At 43.4% G+C, this 16,332-nt stretch overlaps 1 protein-coding gene across 8 annotated transcripts in view; it reads left to right on the top strand.

Annotated features, from left to right (window-relative positions):
- SLC37A3 (solute carrier family 37 member 3) overlaps positions 1-16,332 on the top strand; it is a 103,322-nt gene that overhangs the window by 55,267 nt on the left and 31,723 nt on the right. For 4 of the 8 annotated variants that reach the window (XM_081534288.1, XM_081534290.1, XM_081534293.1 and 1 more), the window contains 4 exons: positions 612-713; positions 1,315-1,362; positions 2,277-2,428; positions 7,181-7,246. In XM_081534288.1, coding sequence (XP_081390414.1) covers positions 612-713; positions 1,315-1,362; positions 2,277-2,428; positions 7,181-7,246 — 368 coding nt within the window. Of the gene's footprint in view, positions 1-611; positions 714-1,314; positions 1,363-2,276; positions 2,429-7,180; positions 7,247-7,627; positions 7,824-9,162; positions 10,541-16,332 lie in introns of those variants that run through there. The other 4 variants (XM_081534287.1, XM_081534292.1, XM_081534286.1 and 1 more) reach the window with 2 other exon arrangements.

Below are 16,332 nucleotides of genomic sequence, written 5' to 3'. Positions count from 1 at the left end.
ATTGTGGTATTCCTGCTCTTTAGCTGCCACATGCAAACTCTTCAGTTGCGGCGTGTGGGATCTGGTTCCCTGACCAGGGATTGAATTCGGACTGCCTGCACTGGGAGTGGAGTCTTAGCCACTGGACTCCCAGGGAAGTCCCCCACATAAACTTTTTTTTAAACATCTTGACCTATTAGTTTTTGCCAAACCATAATTGCTGCATTTAATTTTAGTGAATATTTACGTTCACTACTACTAATAACCTGTGACGCACAGAGTCTAATTAATTGTCTTTCAAATAAAAAGCAGGGGGGAAAAAAGGCAAGAAAAGACTTCACAGATGATTGGAGAAGGGAAAACAGCAAAGAACAGTGGGGGTGGGTCTGATGATTTTTCCTGATTTCGGTGTCTGACTGGTGGCGTCTGTCCCTATCTGCCATCGTGTGAGTTGACAGGTGATCTTTCTAAAAGGAAATTACGGAGGAGATTTTTTTAGGAGAGTCAGCTTTCTTGTTGGATAGACCAGTGTTAGGATCCTGCTGGTGGGTGGAGCGTACGTGGTAAGCAAGGGTCAGGTAACTGGGCTAATTTCGAGATATTGATTGGGTTGCACTTCTTTGTGCTTGAAGGTGGAACGCTGCAAGGCTTCATCTCCGACATGTTACAGAAGAGAGCGCCGGTGTTAGCTCTCAGCCTGCTTCTGGCCATCGGGTCCCTGGTTGGATACAGTCGTGAGTATTTCCTTGCAGTTAAACTGTTTGCCTCATCTCTTAGGACTAAGGCATTTACTTGCCTCGAGTCAGTGATCAGCCCTGGGGAGGTGGTTGAGACCAGCCGCCAGGGCATAAATGGGATCTTTGTATTGTCCTGTAAACAGCGGTAAAAGTATCATTACGTAGTTTTATTTGCGTTGGGGAGGAAACTGGCATCTCTTGTGCTTTGTCGGTTCGTGTAAAAGCTTGCTTGGGAGTGTATATGCTTTGTCCAAGGGTAGGCTCCGGTGGTGCAGCATTAGAGCCAATAAAACAATAAAAGGGACAAGATTTCAAAAGAGGAAAGATGGTAATTAGTAGGTTTGGTATATGTCCCTTAAGATGCTGCTGAGATAGGAGTTTTCCTGTAGCTTTTAGAAGTCACAGTAGCTTGAGCACCAGCCAGAGGCAGACATTACAAATGAAAGTCGGGCGAGGCAGTGATGGAGCCGTATCCGCTTGCTATCTCTGGGAGTGATCTGTGAGGTCACGGGAATCCAGGCCTGTGTGTCCTGTTGGGTAGAGACACACGTACTGCACTCCTCACGTCGTCACCCTGTGTCTCTGTCTTTCCTTGCAGGTTCTCCAAACGACAAGTCCATCAATGCGCTTCTGATGGCTGTCACAGGTACGGCACAGGCTCCCTTTCACTGTCCTGTTCCTCTGTAAATAAAAAGGGGAAAAAGGAAACAGATTGCTCCTTCAAGCTGAGTTATTCTAAAGACTTAATTATAGAAAACTCAGGTGGTAAAAGGAAAGATGCCTCCCCTAGATCCTGCTTCTCTGCTCTCACATGACCGCCTCAGTCCTGGTGTGGCAGAATCAGTCCCTTAGAGATTTCCTCCGATTTTTGATCGCGGCCCACACCCGCTCATATCACTCCCAGAAGTGGTATAGGAAGAATGCTACATTGGAAACCAGTTCACCAACTTTGAAAAAGTCCAGTGTAGCTGGTTTTTCCTCCTATGTTGGAATTGGTCAGTATTTCTTCCCTTGAACCCCAGATGAATCAGTTGACTGCCATTAGGGACCATGTTAGATAAAAACTCTTATTCTTAAATTTGAGCTCCTGGGATAGTTGAAGCTGCTGCTGCTCTGTGAGATGCTTGGCCCTGACCGCGCTCAGTCCTGTGGCAGCCTCACTGAGAACAGTGGCAGATGGAACCGCTTGCACCATTTAAATCGCTTTTTCTCCTCTCTCTCTTTCTCAGTGTTTGGTAGAATTTGGGTATTCAGATACTCTGACTCATCTCTGCCATAATAGAATTTGATAAACTAGTCAGACAGTTATCAGTGAATGCACACTTCACCGAATTAGAAAGGTCTGTGTTCACTGTTTTCTAGAGGAAAGTGGATGCTAACTAAGATGTTACATCTGGGGAAGTTTCCATTTTTACAGGTGATTTTCCCCCCTTCTTTCTGTTTCTCTCCAACATACCGATTATAGTATTGGGATTAAGAGTTTACGTAATTCTCAATAGATTCCTAGCGCATTGTTATGAGTAGTGTTTTAGTAAGAACCTGTTCTGTTTCTGACTTTAGGATTCTTTATTGGTGGACCTTCTAATATGATTAGCTCTGCTATTTCTGCGGACCTGGGACGTCAGGAGTTGATCCAAGGGAGCAGTGAGGCTTTGGCAACCGTCACTGGGATTGTTGATGGAACCGGGAGCATTGGAGCCGCGGTGGGCCAGGTGAGAGCGCAGGGAGGGCTGGACAGGGAGTGTTCAGCGGTGGAAGGGTCTACCCCGCCTGCAGGGTCACGGTAGGTGGTGTTCTTATGCTATAGTGCCCTGTACTAAAAGCCTTGGGTTCTCAGTGACCTAACACGGAAGGCTCCTCTACATTTATCAGTTCCTCCTTTCCACTTTTACCTGCAGATTCTTCCTGTCTAGAAAGAAGCGAACACTTTGTAAGACAGATCCTTCAGTCCCTGCTGCCCGCTGCCCCTTCTTCCAGCCTGAACTTGGCACTTCAGGGAGGCCAGGAGACACATGCTTCTCATTACCCTGCGCTTGACACACAGGCCCCAGCTCTCTCACCCACCAAACACAGATGTACACACATTCTTCCCACAGATCCCCGCCAGAAATTGCCACGGACCCTGCAGCTGCCCTGAGATGCTTTCTCTGCTTCCTACAACTGTGTCTCAAAAGACATTTCATAAATGTCTTATGTCAGAATCAATCTGGGAATTCATTAAAGTACGGAACACTTAGCTTACTGTGGACTCGCTGAATGAGGGCCTGGGGATCTGTATTTCAACAAGCCATCCTGGCGAGTCCTGTGCACTCTCAAGTTTGAGATCTTCTAGGCTAAGAGTGGCCTACTGTAGGTAGTCAGAACTGTGGTCTCTTTTTTTGGCCGCTCTGCACAGCGTGTGGGATCTTAGTTCCCCAACTGGGCGTCGAACCTGCACCCCCTACATTGGAAGTGTGGAGTCTTAACCACAGGACCACCAGGGAAGTCCTTGTCAGAACCATTCAAATTGATCTTTCTTGCTTACATTCAGCTTCAGAAAGGCATTGTCTCTCTGGGATAGTCATGAGTCGTGCCTCTCCTAGGGGTATACCACTCTCAGTCATTGAGTGCTTAATTTGTAAAATGTAGATTTGAGAATCAACCGCATGGATAAAATATCTGAAACTTTGGCAGTGATGTGATGTTTAATGGGAAAAGAAAATATGGGCAAAACCTCAGAGGATGCCCAGTTGTCACAGAAACGAGAAGCCAGAATTTGAGGGGTGGGGGTGTTACTCAGATTGTAAATGTAGAGCAGTCAGGAGAAAGAGAATGGAAGGAAAAAGGCTTGTAGTTTTGACACTGAGGACATTAGATGGCCTTGAAGATTGATGCTTTGCTCGCTTAATGGGGGTGGATCACTGGTATCTGATTGTGAGTGGTTAATACAAGAGCAGATGTTGCTGGAGATTGTTGTTGTTTAGTTGCTCAGTCGTGTCCAGCTCTTTTGTGACTTTGTGGACCCACCAGGCTTCTCTGTCCATTGGATGTCCTAGGCAAAAATACTGGGGCGGGTTGCCATTTCCTCCTCCAGGGGATCTTCCCAACCCAGGGGTCGAACCCGCATCTCTTGCACTGGCAGGTGGATTCTTTACCACTGAGCCACCTGGGAAACCCGTTGCAGGAGATACACCAACTTAGTGCACACCTCTCCCTGGTCATACAGTACATATTTATTTGTTAATGTCTGTCTCTCTCACTGTAAGATGAGCTTCTTGAGGGCAGTGTTTTGTTTTGTGTTTTGCTCTCAGCCCTGTCCTAGGAAGGGTGCCTAGCACACGTGAAACATTCAGGTACTTGTTGAATGGTTGTAAAAAGAATGATTTATAAGATCAGGGTGTTAGCTTATTTGATTATGAAACTAAAGGGAAAAAAGAAAACTTAGCAAAGTAAGAGAACTTTGTTTTCTTGCCATGCTCTGGAGTAGGAACTAAAAAATGCTATTGGCCACCTGTTCAGATGTCTTCATATAAAAGGTATTGGGCATCCTTTTCTGAAATGACTGTATTTTACGTTTTCCTTCTTAGCTAATGCTTCATTAATCAGATGGGTGGATTGTAATTAGCATTTCAAGGAGTTTCTTTTTAATTAGAATGCCTGCCAGTCTTAAGATCCCTAACTAGGAACTTGCGGGGTCAGCATTAGACTGACTTTCATGATTTTAGAAGCAGAATCAGGAGTTAATCATTGTTCGCTTTACTCATTCCCCTGGCGTGTTGATTTTTGAATGATTTCTTACTGTTTGAGGTATAAAACCCAAAACTTCATGACTTAATATTAAAAACTTCGGACTCCCCCAGGTGGTCCAGTGGTTAAGACTCCTCACTGCCACTGCAGGGGGTGCAGGTTCGGTACCTGGTCAGAGAACCGAGATCCCCCATGCCGCGCAGTGTGGCCAAAACAAAAACAAAAATTCTATAAACTTGGCCCCTAGCACTCGCCTAATTCACATTGAATAGCTTTGTTCTCCCAACCTTTCCTTGACTTCCCAAGAAAAATATTGCTTTCTCCCCCTGGTTTCCACAGCAGTTGGTGCACACCTGCAGTAGAACACTTGCCACAGTCTCGCACTGGCTGGTTGATCAATCCCCTGTGTCAGACTCTGCCTTCTTCTTTGCGTTCCCAGAGCTTAATATGTTTTTGACACACAACGGGGGCTCAGTAGTTTAAATTGCAGTGTTTTCCCAAGAGAGATGAGAACAAATGTCCACATAAACATTTTTACACAAATGTATTTCACAGCAAATGATTATTTATAATAGCTAAGAAGTAGAAGCATCTTTATATCCATCAACTGATGAATGGATAAGTAAAATATGATATATTCAATAACGGAGTAGTATTTGGCAGTTCAAGAGGAATGAAGGTTCGACAGATGCTACAGTATGGATGAACTTCAACTCTATTATGCCAAGTAAAAGGAGCCAGTCACCAAAGACCACCTATTTATGTGATTTCATTCATATGAGATACCCGGAATAGGCAAATCTATAGAGAAAGAAATTAGACTAGTGGTTGCTTTGGGTTGGGTGGGTCTGGGGAGTGACTCCTAATAGGTTTCTCTTGGGGTGATGAAAATGGTCTAAAATTAGATTATGGTGATAGTTGCACAACTCTGTAAGTATACTAAAATCCATTGAGTGATATGAGCTTTAGTGTTTTGTAAATTATATGTCAGTAAAGCTATTTAAAAGGTAAAGTAGCATTCAGAGAGTTTGGAGGGCCACTGTGCTTCCTTTAATGGGTGATTACACCTCTGCTTTTTTGTTTTCCGTGAGGCCATCCAGGCTAAATCACTCAGTTGTTGTCCTTTAATTTCTCCCACTTAAAATTTTTACTAATATTGTGACCAAGAACATGAGTTAAATGATCATGTCAGTGGTCAGCTGAGTTTTGAGAAGGGTACCAAGACCACTTATTGGGGAAAGAGTGGTTTCTTCACCAAAAGGTGCTGGGAAAGCTGAATGTACACATTGCAAAATGATGAATTTGGACCCTTACCTTACACTATGTGCAAGAATTAACTCAAAATGGATCACATACCTAACTTTAAGAGCTAAAATTAATAAAACCCTTAGAAGAAAACATAGGGACGACTCCTTGTGACAGATGTGTACCAATGGTCAATGAACCCCTGAAAAGATTCTCAGCATCCTTAGTCTCTTAGGAAATGCAAAGGAAAAACATGAACTACCACTTCACACCTAATTAGGATGTCTGTAATTAAAGCAAAGTAGAACAAAGTAGTAAGTATTGGTGAGGATGTGGAGAAATTCCATACAGTGCTGGTAGGAATGTAAAACCACACAGCTATTGTAGAAAGTGCTATGATGGTTCCTCAAAAAGGTAAACATTATCATATGACCCAGCAGTTCCACTCCTAAGTATGCTGTACTCCAAAGACTTGAAGATGGTTTCAGTTATTTGTTTGCCATTGTTCATTGCAGCATTATTCGTAATAGCCACAAGGTGGAAACAACTAAAATGTCCATGGATAGATGAATAGATAAACAAAATGTGGTGTATCTACACAGTGGCATATTATTCAGCCATAAAAAAGGAGTGGAGTTCTGATGTGTGCTACACATGAATGAACCTTAACAACATTGTGCTTAGTGAAATTTGCTGTGCACAAAAGGACAAATATTGGGTGATTCTGCTTAACACAAAATATCTAGAATGGGCAAATTCATAGGAATAGAAAGCAGATTAGAGTTTGTCAGGGGCTGAGGAGACAGGCCGTGGAGAGTTCTTGGAGAGAGTTCATAGGTGCAGAGTTTCTGTTTGGGGTGATGAAAAAGTTTGAAAATAGGTAGTGGTGATGGTTGTACAAAGTCATGAATGTGTTTGGTGCTGCTGAGTTGTATGTACAACAAAAGATTGCTAAAATGGCAAGTTGTATGTTGTATGTATTTTGCCATAATTTTAAAAAAAGAAAATGGGTTAAAAGCTATTGGATACTTTTTAGTAATTGAAAATAAAAGAATATGCTGTAAAATGTCAAAGTCATGCAGTAATCCTGTGAGCAAATAGTGTAATTGGAAAATGAGTGGTATACTTAAAAGACGAACTATTTTTAAAAGCATCAGTTATAGTACCTTTCACTGGAAGAAGGGATGATTAAACGGAAGTGGCTTGAGGCTGTTCATCATTCTCGCTTAATAGCAAAGTGAAAAAAATATAGACCTCTTAGACTTAGGCCTTCCATTCCATTTTTTATTTGGATTCTGCCAGCTTACCAAACGACGGTTATCAGTAAAAAAGCTTAACTAGGAGCACGTATATGCAGGAGCTCTGCAAACTGCAAAACATTATACTGACTCCCTTCTCATTTTCTAGAAGAGCCATGTTTCATCTGCTTTTTAGCTACTTCATTTTATTAATTTGTAAAGGATTGTATTGTGATTTCTTTTTCTCCCTTTTAGTATTTAGTGTCTTTGATCCAGGACAACCTGGGATGGATGTGGGTTTTCTACTTTTTCATTCTTATGGTAAGTATGTGCCCTTTTTTTTTTTCAAACTAGTAGTTTTTTTTCCTTAAGAGTTACGTATATATTTTATTATTTATCTTTGGCTGTGCTGGGTCTTTATTGCTGCGTGGGCTTTTAGGTGAGGCAAGCAGGAGCTCCTCTGTGTTGTGTTGCGTGGGCATCTCATTGCAGTGGCTTCTCTCGTTGCAGAGCACAAGCTCAATAGTTCTGGTGCCCAGTTTTTTGCTCTGTAGCATGTGGGATCCCAGCTCAGGGGTCGAACCCCTGTCTGCTCTACTAGCAGGCGAACTAGTCCACCAGAGAAGCCTTTAGCTAGTAGTTTTTAAATTAAATTAGTTCAAAACATTTACTTAAATCACTTTTTTTTTTTAATGTGCAAAGGAGTCTTTTTTTGTCGTTGAATTAATTGGCTTAAAGTAAATGGCATATATCTGAGATATAAAATTCGGAAAGATTTAACATATGTCCATACACATCTGTGAAACCATTATCCGGATCAGGGCAGGAAGTGTCCATCACTCCCAAAAGTTTCCCCACAGCCCCTGTGTCATGCCTGTGTCCCACCTCTCTCCACCAGGTAAGTGCTGGTCCACTTTTCTGTTGCTATAGACTAGTTTGCATTTTCTTGAGTTTCATATACATGGAATCATACGTTCCGTATTTTTGTCAGCTTCCTGCAGTCAGCATAATTATTTTAAATTCATTCCTGTTGTTGCATGTGTCAGTAGTTCATTTCTTCTTATGGTTAAATTACTTCTTAAACCAGCAACATTGCTGACTGCTTTTAAAGATTCTTTTGTGAAAAGTAACGTCTTACTATTCTAAAAGACACATTCATTTCTCAAGGAAGAAAAGGGCTGTTACATTTGCCCTTGACCTGAATCTAATGAGTATTGTCATTCATGATTCCAGAAAAAATGGTGAGAGACTTACATCCCCAACTGTTAATCAGGGTACTCTTCCAGGGTACTTTCTGTCACTAAATATAATTTGGGAATTCTGAAGGAAATGTGTATGCCAAACCACTTAGGGTTAAAAAAGAAGCATTGCTATAATTAACACTGTGGTGTGCAAGTTCTAAAATGAACCTTGAGTCTCTTGAGAAAATATCTGTTGCGCCTTAGATATTCTTGGCTGGAACTCTGTATTTTCTGGGAAATAGCCAAGACAGAATAAGGCCTTGTGCTTTTAAAACATTGCTTTCTGTTGAATAAGTACGTGACGTGTTCTTACCACGTTACTGAGACACAGTGCTCGAGACCGGTCCACTTGCGAGTCTGGCGACAGCTTCGTGCACCAGAGGATGTATTCAGTATCCTTTCCCTCAGTTGAGAGCATCCTAATTGGAGGCAGCCTCCAATGCCCAAGTCCAGACACTGTCCTCCAGCCTCGTCCAAGGGGCCTTGGAGACAGCTCAGCACCTGGAATCCCCTGGAGCGGCCTTAAGGCTTCTGTTCTCTGCTATCACAAAGGATGCTTCCATTAGCTTCACTGGTTTCTGGCTCCTAAAGGCTGGGGCCTATAACTCTGTGTTCCACTTCTGATATCCGCCCTAAGCACAGGGAGATATCTCCTGATGTACCTGCTGGTCTAATCATACTAGAAATTGTCATAGAAAACTGAATCTATTAGAAGAAACACTGTTTGAAATCTGAGCTCCAGTATCAATTCTGTGCTCTGCTTATAGCAAATTATTTCATTAGGTTCTTTTTTTGAGGAGACTATAATGTTACATTAAGTATTTTATTACAGTAACTGTAATTTTCAAAATCATTTTCTATTTCATTAAAGATTAAGAGTTATCTTTGTACAAAGTCAAAAAGAATGTAGTCCAAATTCATTATTATGTTCAAACCATGATGCACTAACAGAATTAAATTATCACTGCACATTTAATGCTCTTTTTCTCTTCACAGACAAGTTGCACAATTCTGTTTATTTCACCATTAATAGTGAGGGAAACATGCTCTCTTATGCAAAGACAACAAACTCGCGTATTGAGTGAGTGACTGGTGCCCACAAAAGAACATCAGGACTCTTAACTTCTTTTAATTCACCCTATTTGGGGTTTGTCTTAAGAACTCCAACATAACCTCAGATTGTCAGGCCTCTTTCAGCAGTGTCAGCCGCGGGAGATGCTGACCAGAGTGAAGGCTGGGTTGTTTTTTCTACACTACAGGAATGAATGATTTTTATTTATCAACATTGTTCCATGAATGTACCAAATGGCCTGTGAATCTGCCAGCAACTCTGTTGGCCTGTGGAGGTTCATCCCTTTAACCATAAATGCTTTATTGAACTTGGACCCTTGTTCTCCAGCCTGGAAAGCTGAGTGACCACGAGGCAGTCGTGCCTGGTTTGTAGCAATGACAGACTCCACGAATAGAAAGGATCATTGCATTTTGCTTCGGTCAGGAGTTTACAGAGAGCAGGTCATCTCTGAAGCATCACATCCTGGTACAGCACTCCAGCTGGGTCCAGCGTAAGCCTGTCTTGGACAGAGAATCCCTTAGTTAAACTCTGGTGGGAAAAAAAATCACACTACGTGCTGAGTGGCTCAGTTACTTTGTGTCTGCTCTGAAGTCGATCAGCTCCGGAAGCAGAAATATCTTCCAGTGATTGTCAGCTGTTCTCCTCCATCTTCATTCAGAGTTACTTTCAACTCCTGGCAGTCTTTTGTCTTCCTGTCAAGGACCATGAGGTACCTCAGTTGTGAACATTCCAGGATGTAATTTATAACCGAAGTACTCAACCCCAGGCTTGTTCTCTGGGAACTTTTTAGGATCCACTAGGAAGCCAGTCAGCTTAGTCCTATTTTCAGAGGCTCAGTCTCTGTCATAACCGGGTTCCTTGCGTTACCTCAGCAGAAGACTAGAATTAGAGAAAAAGGAAAGACCTTTTGGCCTTCTATGCATTAAGTATGTGACATTGAATCACAGTGGATTACTAGGGCCTGAAAGGTATCTAGGTATCTATTCTTTAGATGTTTGTAGAATATACATCTTCAAGGCTGTGAATTCTATCCTAATTATCAATATTTTAAGGTCATTCTGCATATATATTTTAAATTATGAAAGTGAGCAGGCGAAAAATGTGCAATTTTGAGGGCTGCCTAATTTACATGGAATTAGGGGAAAGTTTTCAACCTCTTGCTTTATACTCTCAAATGTGTGTTTATGAACTTGTTAATGTTATTTAATCAAGCAGACTTCCAATCAGTTAAGTGCTCATTACTGACAAAAAGGGAAACTTTTGAAACACAGAAAGGGAAAATAAACTGACTTTTATAATAAATATCTGTCTGTCTGGTTATTTTCTTTGTACTCTGAGCTCCGCGTTGTAGAATGTGACTCACGCCTGGAGATTTCCTGCTCCTGAGTGTTCCCTGCCGACCGTCCCCTGACCCCGCCGGGCTGCCGGATTGTACAGCTGTATGTCTGCTGCGTTCTGGAAAAGCCTCCCCTTCTTCTTTGTGCAGGACTGTGCTGAGTTTGGATGAGTGGCCTAGTTGTAGTTTAAGAATCGTCTGTGGATGAAGCCCATTTTGGTTATTTAGCCTCTTGGTGACCTTTGGCTGAGAGACTTTCCTCTCCCGCGCCATGTAATCAGTGTGGTCACACCTTCGTATCCTGACACCAACCATTGTTTTCTTGCCCCAGTTTAAACTTAGCTGGACGAGTGTTCCTCTGACCTCTCTGTAGCCCCCAAGCTGTACCTGCAATGAAATTATAAATAAAATAACTCCTTGGCCTTGAGGGAATTATATCTTGTACTACGGGTAGATTGCCTGTTGTTCTGGTTCTGGCACTCTGCGTACTGATTAGCTTTAAAGAACTCGTAAGAACTGACCTCACGTTCTTACTGTTTTTCCCTTGAAGAAAGGGCCATCATGATGGCTAGTCTGGAAAAGCATTCTCTGACACCTCGATCTCTGATAGAATGCTCCGGCCTGTCTTGTCTTGTCATGTGTTTTCTTTTCTCCTTCTGTGCATACTAAGTTGCTTCCATCGTGTCCGACTTTTTTGTGACCCCATGGATTGTAGCCCACCAGGCTGCTCTATCCATGAGATTCTTCAAGCAAGAATACTGGAGTGGGTTGCCATTTCCTCCTCCAGGAGATCTTCCCAAGGATCTAACACATCTCTTACATCACCTGCATTGGCAGGCAGGTTTTTTTGCCACTGGCGCCACCTGGGAAGCCCTTTCTCCTTCCTTGACGTTTCAAAGGGAGAAGGGCCCCTCTCCACTCTGGCTTATTCTAATCTTTGCTGCTTCCTGGAGGATGGTCCCCACAGTCAACACTCACACAGAAGTGTCTTGAGGGCCCACTCCTTTGTGTGAAGTGATGTTCAGCGAGACGGAGGGTACAAGATGTTCTTGTCCACTCCTTCCCTCTCCGTTTCAACCTTCGACGTCCTCCCATCTCCCACATAGGTAGCTGACACAGCCCTTTCTTATCCCGACTAGTTCTTCTGACTTATGTCCTATTTTCCTTTTCAAGAGCAAGTCCTTTTGAGTTAACAGATGGTAGCTGCTGCCTTCCTGGCGGTTGTACTTCCTCCTCAACTAGGAAACTAACTGTATTTCCATTCATCCAAGACAGCCCTGGTTTATGTCTGATGCTCTGACATAATTATCACGTCATAATTAGAGCACCTCTCTCTGCTCTCCCAAGTGTTCTAGTTTGGATATCTTACCCTTAACCTCTGACCTTTTTTCTGTATCACTACAGAAACAGTGCAACGGAATGTCGTAGAACTTAGCAATCTTTTTTTTCTCATTCCTTTCTTAATCCTCCTCTTAAACTTGATGCCGGTAACTGCTTCATCTTCTCCAGGACTTTTTTCCGTTTGGCTTCTATGGCATTTCAATGTATTGAATCTCCGTACCTCCTGTTTTTTTACTGGGTTCTCTTCTCTGCTCATCCTCTGCTAGCTTTCTACAATAGAGGTCACCAGCTTTCCGAGAGAACTGTTCTTAGAACTGAACAATAGCTCTGTTAAGTCCTAAAGAGAGGTATGGCACCTGTTTACATAATACTATCTGGTGTTTAGTTAAGAGCGAGTCTCAAGGGAACTGAGCTCAACTTATATGTAACCTCAATCCTCATCCTGTCCCCACCCAGACCACACTGCCAATTGCTTTCACGAATGGTTTTCAAATTTCCCTAAGTCAGAAGCCCATCTGAGAATCCAAAACCCATGTACCCTCTCCCCAGATCAAAATGCACTTATAAAGAAACATTCAAGATTTGTTACAAGGGGGCTTCCCTGGTGGCTCAGTGGTAAACAATCTGCCTGCCAGTGCAGGAGACTCAAGTTCGATCCCTGATCCAGGAAGATCTCACATGCCGTGGAGTGACTAAGCCCATGCGCCACAACTGTTGAGCCTGTGCTCTAGAGCTGCGACTACAGAAGCCCGCGAGCCCAAGAGCCTGTGCTTTACAACTGGAGAAAAGCCCTCACAGTGACAAACACTCAGCACAGCCAAGGATAATAAATTAACTAAAGAGAAAAAAAGGTTTATTACAGGGTGTCATGGACCAAAACTTGAAGCCTATCCTTGAACCACAAAGTTAGAAACCTTGATTGAGAGAATCGGGTGCCCAGCGGGGTCAGTGGATGGTCAGCAGAGAATCGGGTTGAGAGAACCTGTTTGCCTGCGGTTTCCCACAGCCCAGCTTCTGTCTGTTTCTTTACTGAATCTCCCATTCCCCCTCTACACGAACTTGCTACAGAATCAGACTGATCATCTTAATGTTGTTTAGTTGCTAAGTTGTGTCTGGCTCTTATGCGACCCCACGGACTAGGGCCTGCCAGGCTCCTCTGTCCATGGGATTTCCCAGGCAAGAATACTAGAGTGGGTTGCCATTTCCTTCTCCAGGGTATCTTCCCAACCCAGGGATCGAACCTGTGTCTCCTGGATTGGCAGGCAGATTCTTTACTGCTGAGCTACCAAGAAAGCCCAGTCATCTTATTCAGTTCAGTTCACTTCAGTCGCTCAGTCGTGTCCGACTATTTGCGACCCCATGAATCACAGCACACCAGGCCTCCCTGTCCATCGCCAACTCCCAGAGTTTACCCAAACTCATGTCCATCGAGTCAGTGATGATTACTTGGCTACAAATAGCAGTATTTATGTCTGTTTTTTTTTTTTTTTTTTTTAAATGAAGTACCAGTTTTTTGGTTTGGTTTTTAGATGAAAAAAAGCTTAATTGTGATGTAACACATCACATGCATGTAACATAAAATGTATGCTTTTAACCATTTTAACTGTACAGTTCAGTAGTTAAGTACTGATATACTCACACTGTATACTCACACTGTAGTGCTTTCCTCCTTGTGTTGATTCACACTTTCCGTAATACCTATTTTTAACTCTCCGCTTTCTGAGTCTTACTTTTTCTTCAAGTCTTGGCCAAGCATCATGTGGCCCAAGAACAGCTTCCCAGCCAGCCTTACTAGCGTCCACTGTCTCGCCTTTTTTTGGTAGTGATGGTAAGATTACATATTTGGTGCTTAGCTGCTTCTGTGTTACCTATTTTTATATCTAACTCTCCAAGGAGATTATTGGCCATTTTCTCCAATGCCTAGTTCCTCGCATGGTTGGTGCTGAGTAAATGTTGATCATGTTGGGAAAGGTGGAAGGAAAATGAGAGCGGAGAGGGGATCTAGTGGATGTGTCCTCCTGACCCTGCACCTTGCCCTTCCTCTTGCTTTAACTAGGACACCGCTTCCTGCAGTGAATGGCCAGTTACTTAAATTGAAGTATAGTTGATTTACAATGTTGTACTAGTTTCAGGTGTACAGCAAAATGATTCAGTTTTATGTATATATGTGTGTGTGTGTGTGTGTGTGTGTATCCCTTTTCAGATTTTTTTCCTTTATAGGTTGTTAAAAAATATCGAGTAGACTTCCCTGTGCTATCCCGAGTATCTGCTTTATATATAGTTCTGTGTCTGTGTTAATCTCCATGGAGCTTTTCCTGTTTACCCTCTTCTAATGCTCTTTCCTTCCTTTGAACTTCTTGAGCCATCACAGGTAGACTGGAGTCTGCCCAGACTGAGTGGTTTTACTGCCTTATTTTATTCTCTGGTTGTTTCTGGTTAAGTTGTCATTTCCTCAATTACATTGTGAACATGAAGGAGTCAACTCCATGTCCAAGGTTGCAGCAGCTATTTAATCAAGACAGCTGGTTTACCTTCCCATGTGGCCTCTGTACTTTCAGATTCAGGCTCATCTTCCTTTTGTGTGTGTGTGTGTGTGTGTGTGTGTGTGTGTGTGCACGCGCACGCGCGCACGCTTAGTCACTCTGTCGTGTCTGCCTCTGTGGACTGTAGCCTGCCAGACTCCTTTGTCCCTGAGATTCTCTAGGCAAGAATACTGGAGTGGGTAGCTGTTCCCTTCTCCAGGGGATCTTCCCGACACAGGGATTAAAACCTGGTCTCCTGCACTGCAGGCAGATTCTTTACTGTCTGAGCCACCAGGGAAGCCCCATCTTGCTTTTTGCTTTTCTATAAATGCCCCAATCATTTCCTGTGACCAAGTTTGTTTCGGCATATATCCAGAATAAATCAGATGCTGTATGAAATTTTATACATATGAACACAGATAATACAAATTAATTAAATTGTTATATATGTGTTATAGGTAATTCTAGGTGACTATATATGTATATATATATAAAACTATGTGTTACATTTAACTGCACACACACATATAACTATATACAAATGTATGTGTACGTCAAGACTAATATTTGAAAGGGTATTCTGTGCTTAAGCCCAAGGGGCGTGATCTTCCCACCATCACCAGAACAATGCTTCACGTGTGTACACCTCTTTTATTTATTTTAAGCTTCTCATCTCCTGGCCTCATTTTCTTCCTCCTTCCCTCCTTGCCTGCCTTCCTTCACACGACTTTTACAAGTGCCCTCCTATCCATCGCTGTGTCTTACTCCCACCGCCTCTGTGATGTGGGAGGACCCGTGATGGATCTGGTCCTCAGATTGGAGAGCTAAGGCTCTGAGACACTCACGGGTGTGCCCGGGGACACACATCTAGTGCCCGACAGCAGGACTGACTCAGAACCCAGGTCTTCTGACATCAGTGTTGGTCTCTGTGATGCCATGCATCCTCTTCTCGTTTGACTTGAATCTTGTCCTAGGCTTCCTTCCAACGTATATGCTGTGCGAAAGCTCTCATCCTCCGAGCGCCAGAGTCCCACAGATGAGAGGCTGGCCAAACGCTGCAAAGCTTTGTCTTAAAATCGCCTTCTGTCTCGCTCCTGCTGCTGGGCTGAGTGCCCCTCCGTGCCCTACTCTGCAACATCTTCTGCTCCAAGTTTGCCTTTTTAAGGGGCATCTCTTCCCTCTTTCCTGGTCCTTCCACCTGAGGCTCGAGATGATCTCCCACCCGACAGACTCTAGTCTTCCCTCCTCTTGGCCCTGGAGTTGGTGGAGGTGATGATGTCACGTGCCCACCTGAGCCAGCTCTACTCCTTCCTTTTGACCACGGTCACTACTCTTACCCTTCTTGTTCTTTATTCGTGGCCAAGCTGCATAGCTTGTGGAATCTTAGTTCCCCAACCAGGGATTAAACTGGGTCCTGGCAGTGAAAACTCTTGAGTCCTAACCATTGGACCTCCAGGGAGTTCCCTTACTCGTCTTTCTTTTTTTAGGATTATTTACTTGTCACTGTGCTGGGTCTTCGTTACTGCGTGGGATTTTCTCTGGTTGCAGCAGCAGGGTCTACTCTAACTGTGGCACGTGGGCTTCTCATTGTGGTGGCTTCTCTCGTTGCAGAGCATGGGCTCTGGAGCTCAGGCTCGGTAGTTGTGGTGCCTGGGCTTAGTTGCTCTGCAGCACGTGGGATCTTCCTGGATCAGGGATCGAGCCTGCATCTCCTGCACTGGCAGGCGGATTCTTTACCACTGACCCACCAGGGAAGCCCCCCTTACCCTTCTTTCTAATGAATGTTTAATTCTGAATATTGGTCTTGCCTCCAAAGTGCCATGAGTCAGCTTTTTCTCATCTGCCACTGCCCTCTGATTAAAGAAATAACTTATTTTTTTCCCTTTTGTCCTTTC

Source organism: Giraffa tippelskirchi, chromosome 10 (assembly GCF_054371585.1).
Source record: "Giraffa tippelskirchi isolate mGirTip1 chromosome 10, T2T-mGirTip1v1.2.pri, whole genome shotgun sequence".
Lineage (NCBI taxonomy): Eukaryota > Metazoa > Chordata > Mammalia > Artiodactyla > Giraffidae > Giraffa > Giraffa tippelskirchi.
The sequence above is the reverse complement of the archived record's forward strand: the minus strand, read 5'-3'. Positions and strand labels throughout refer to the sequence as shown.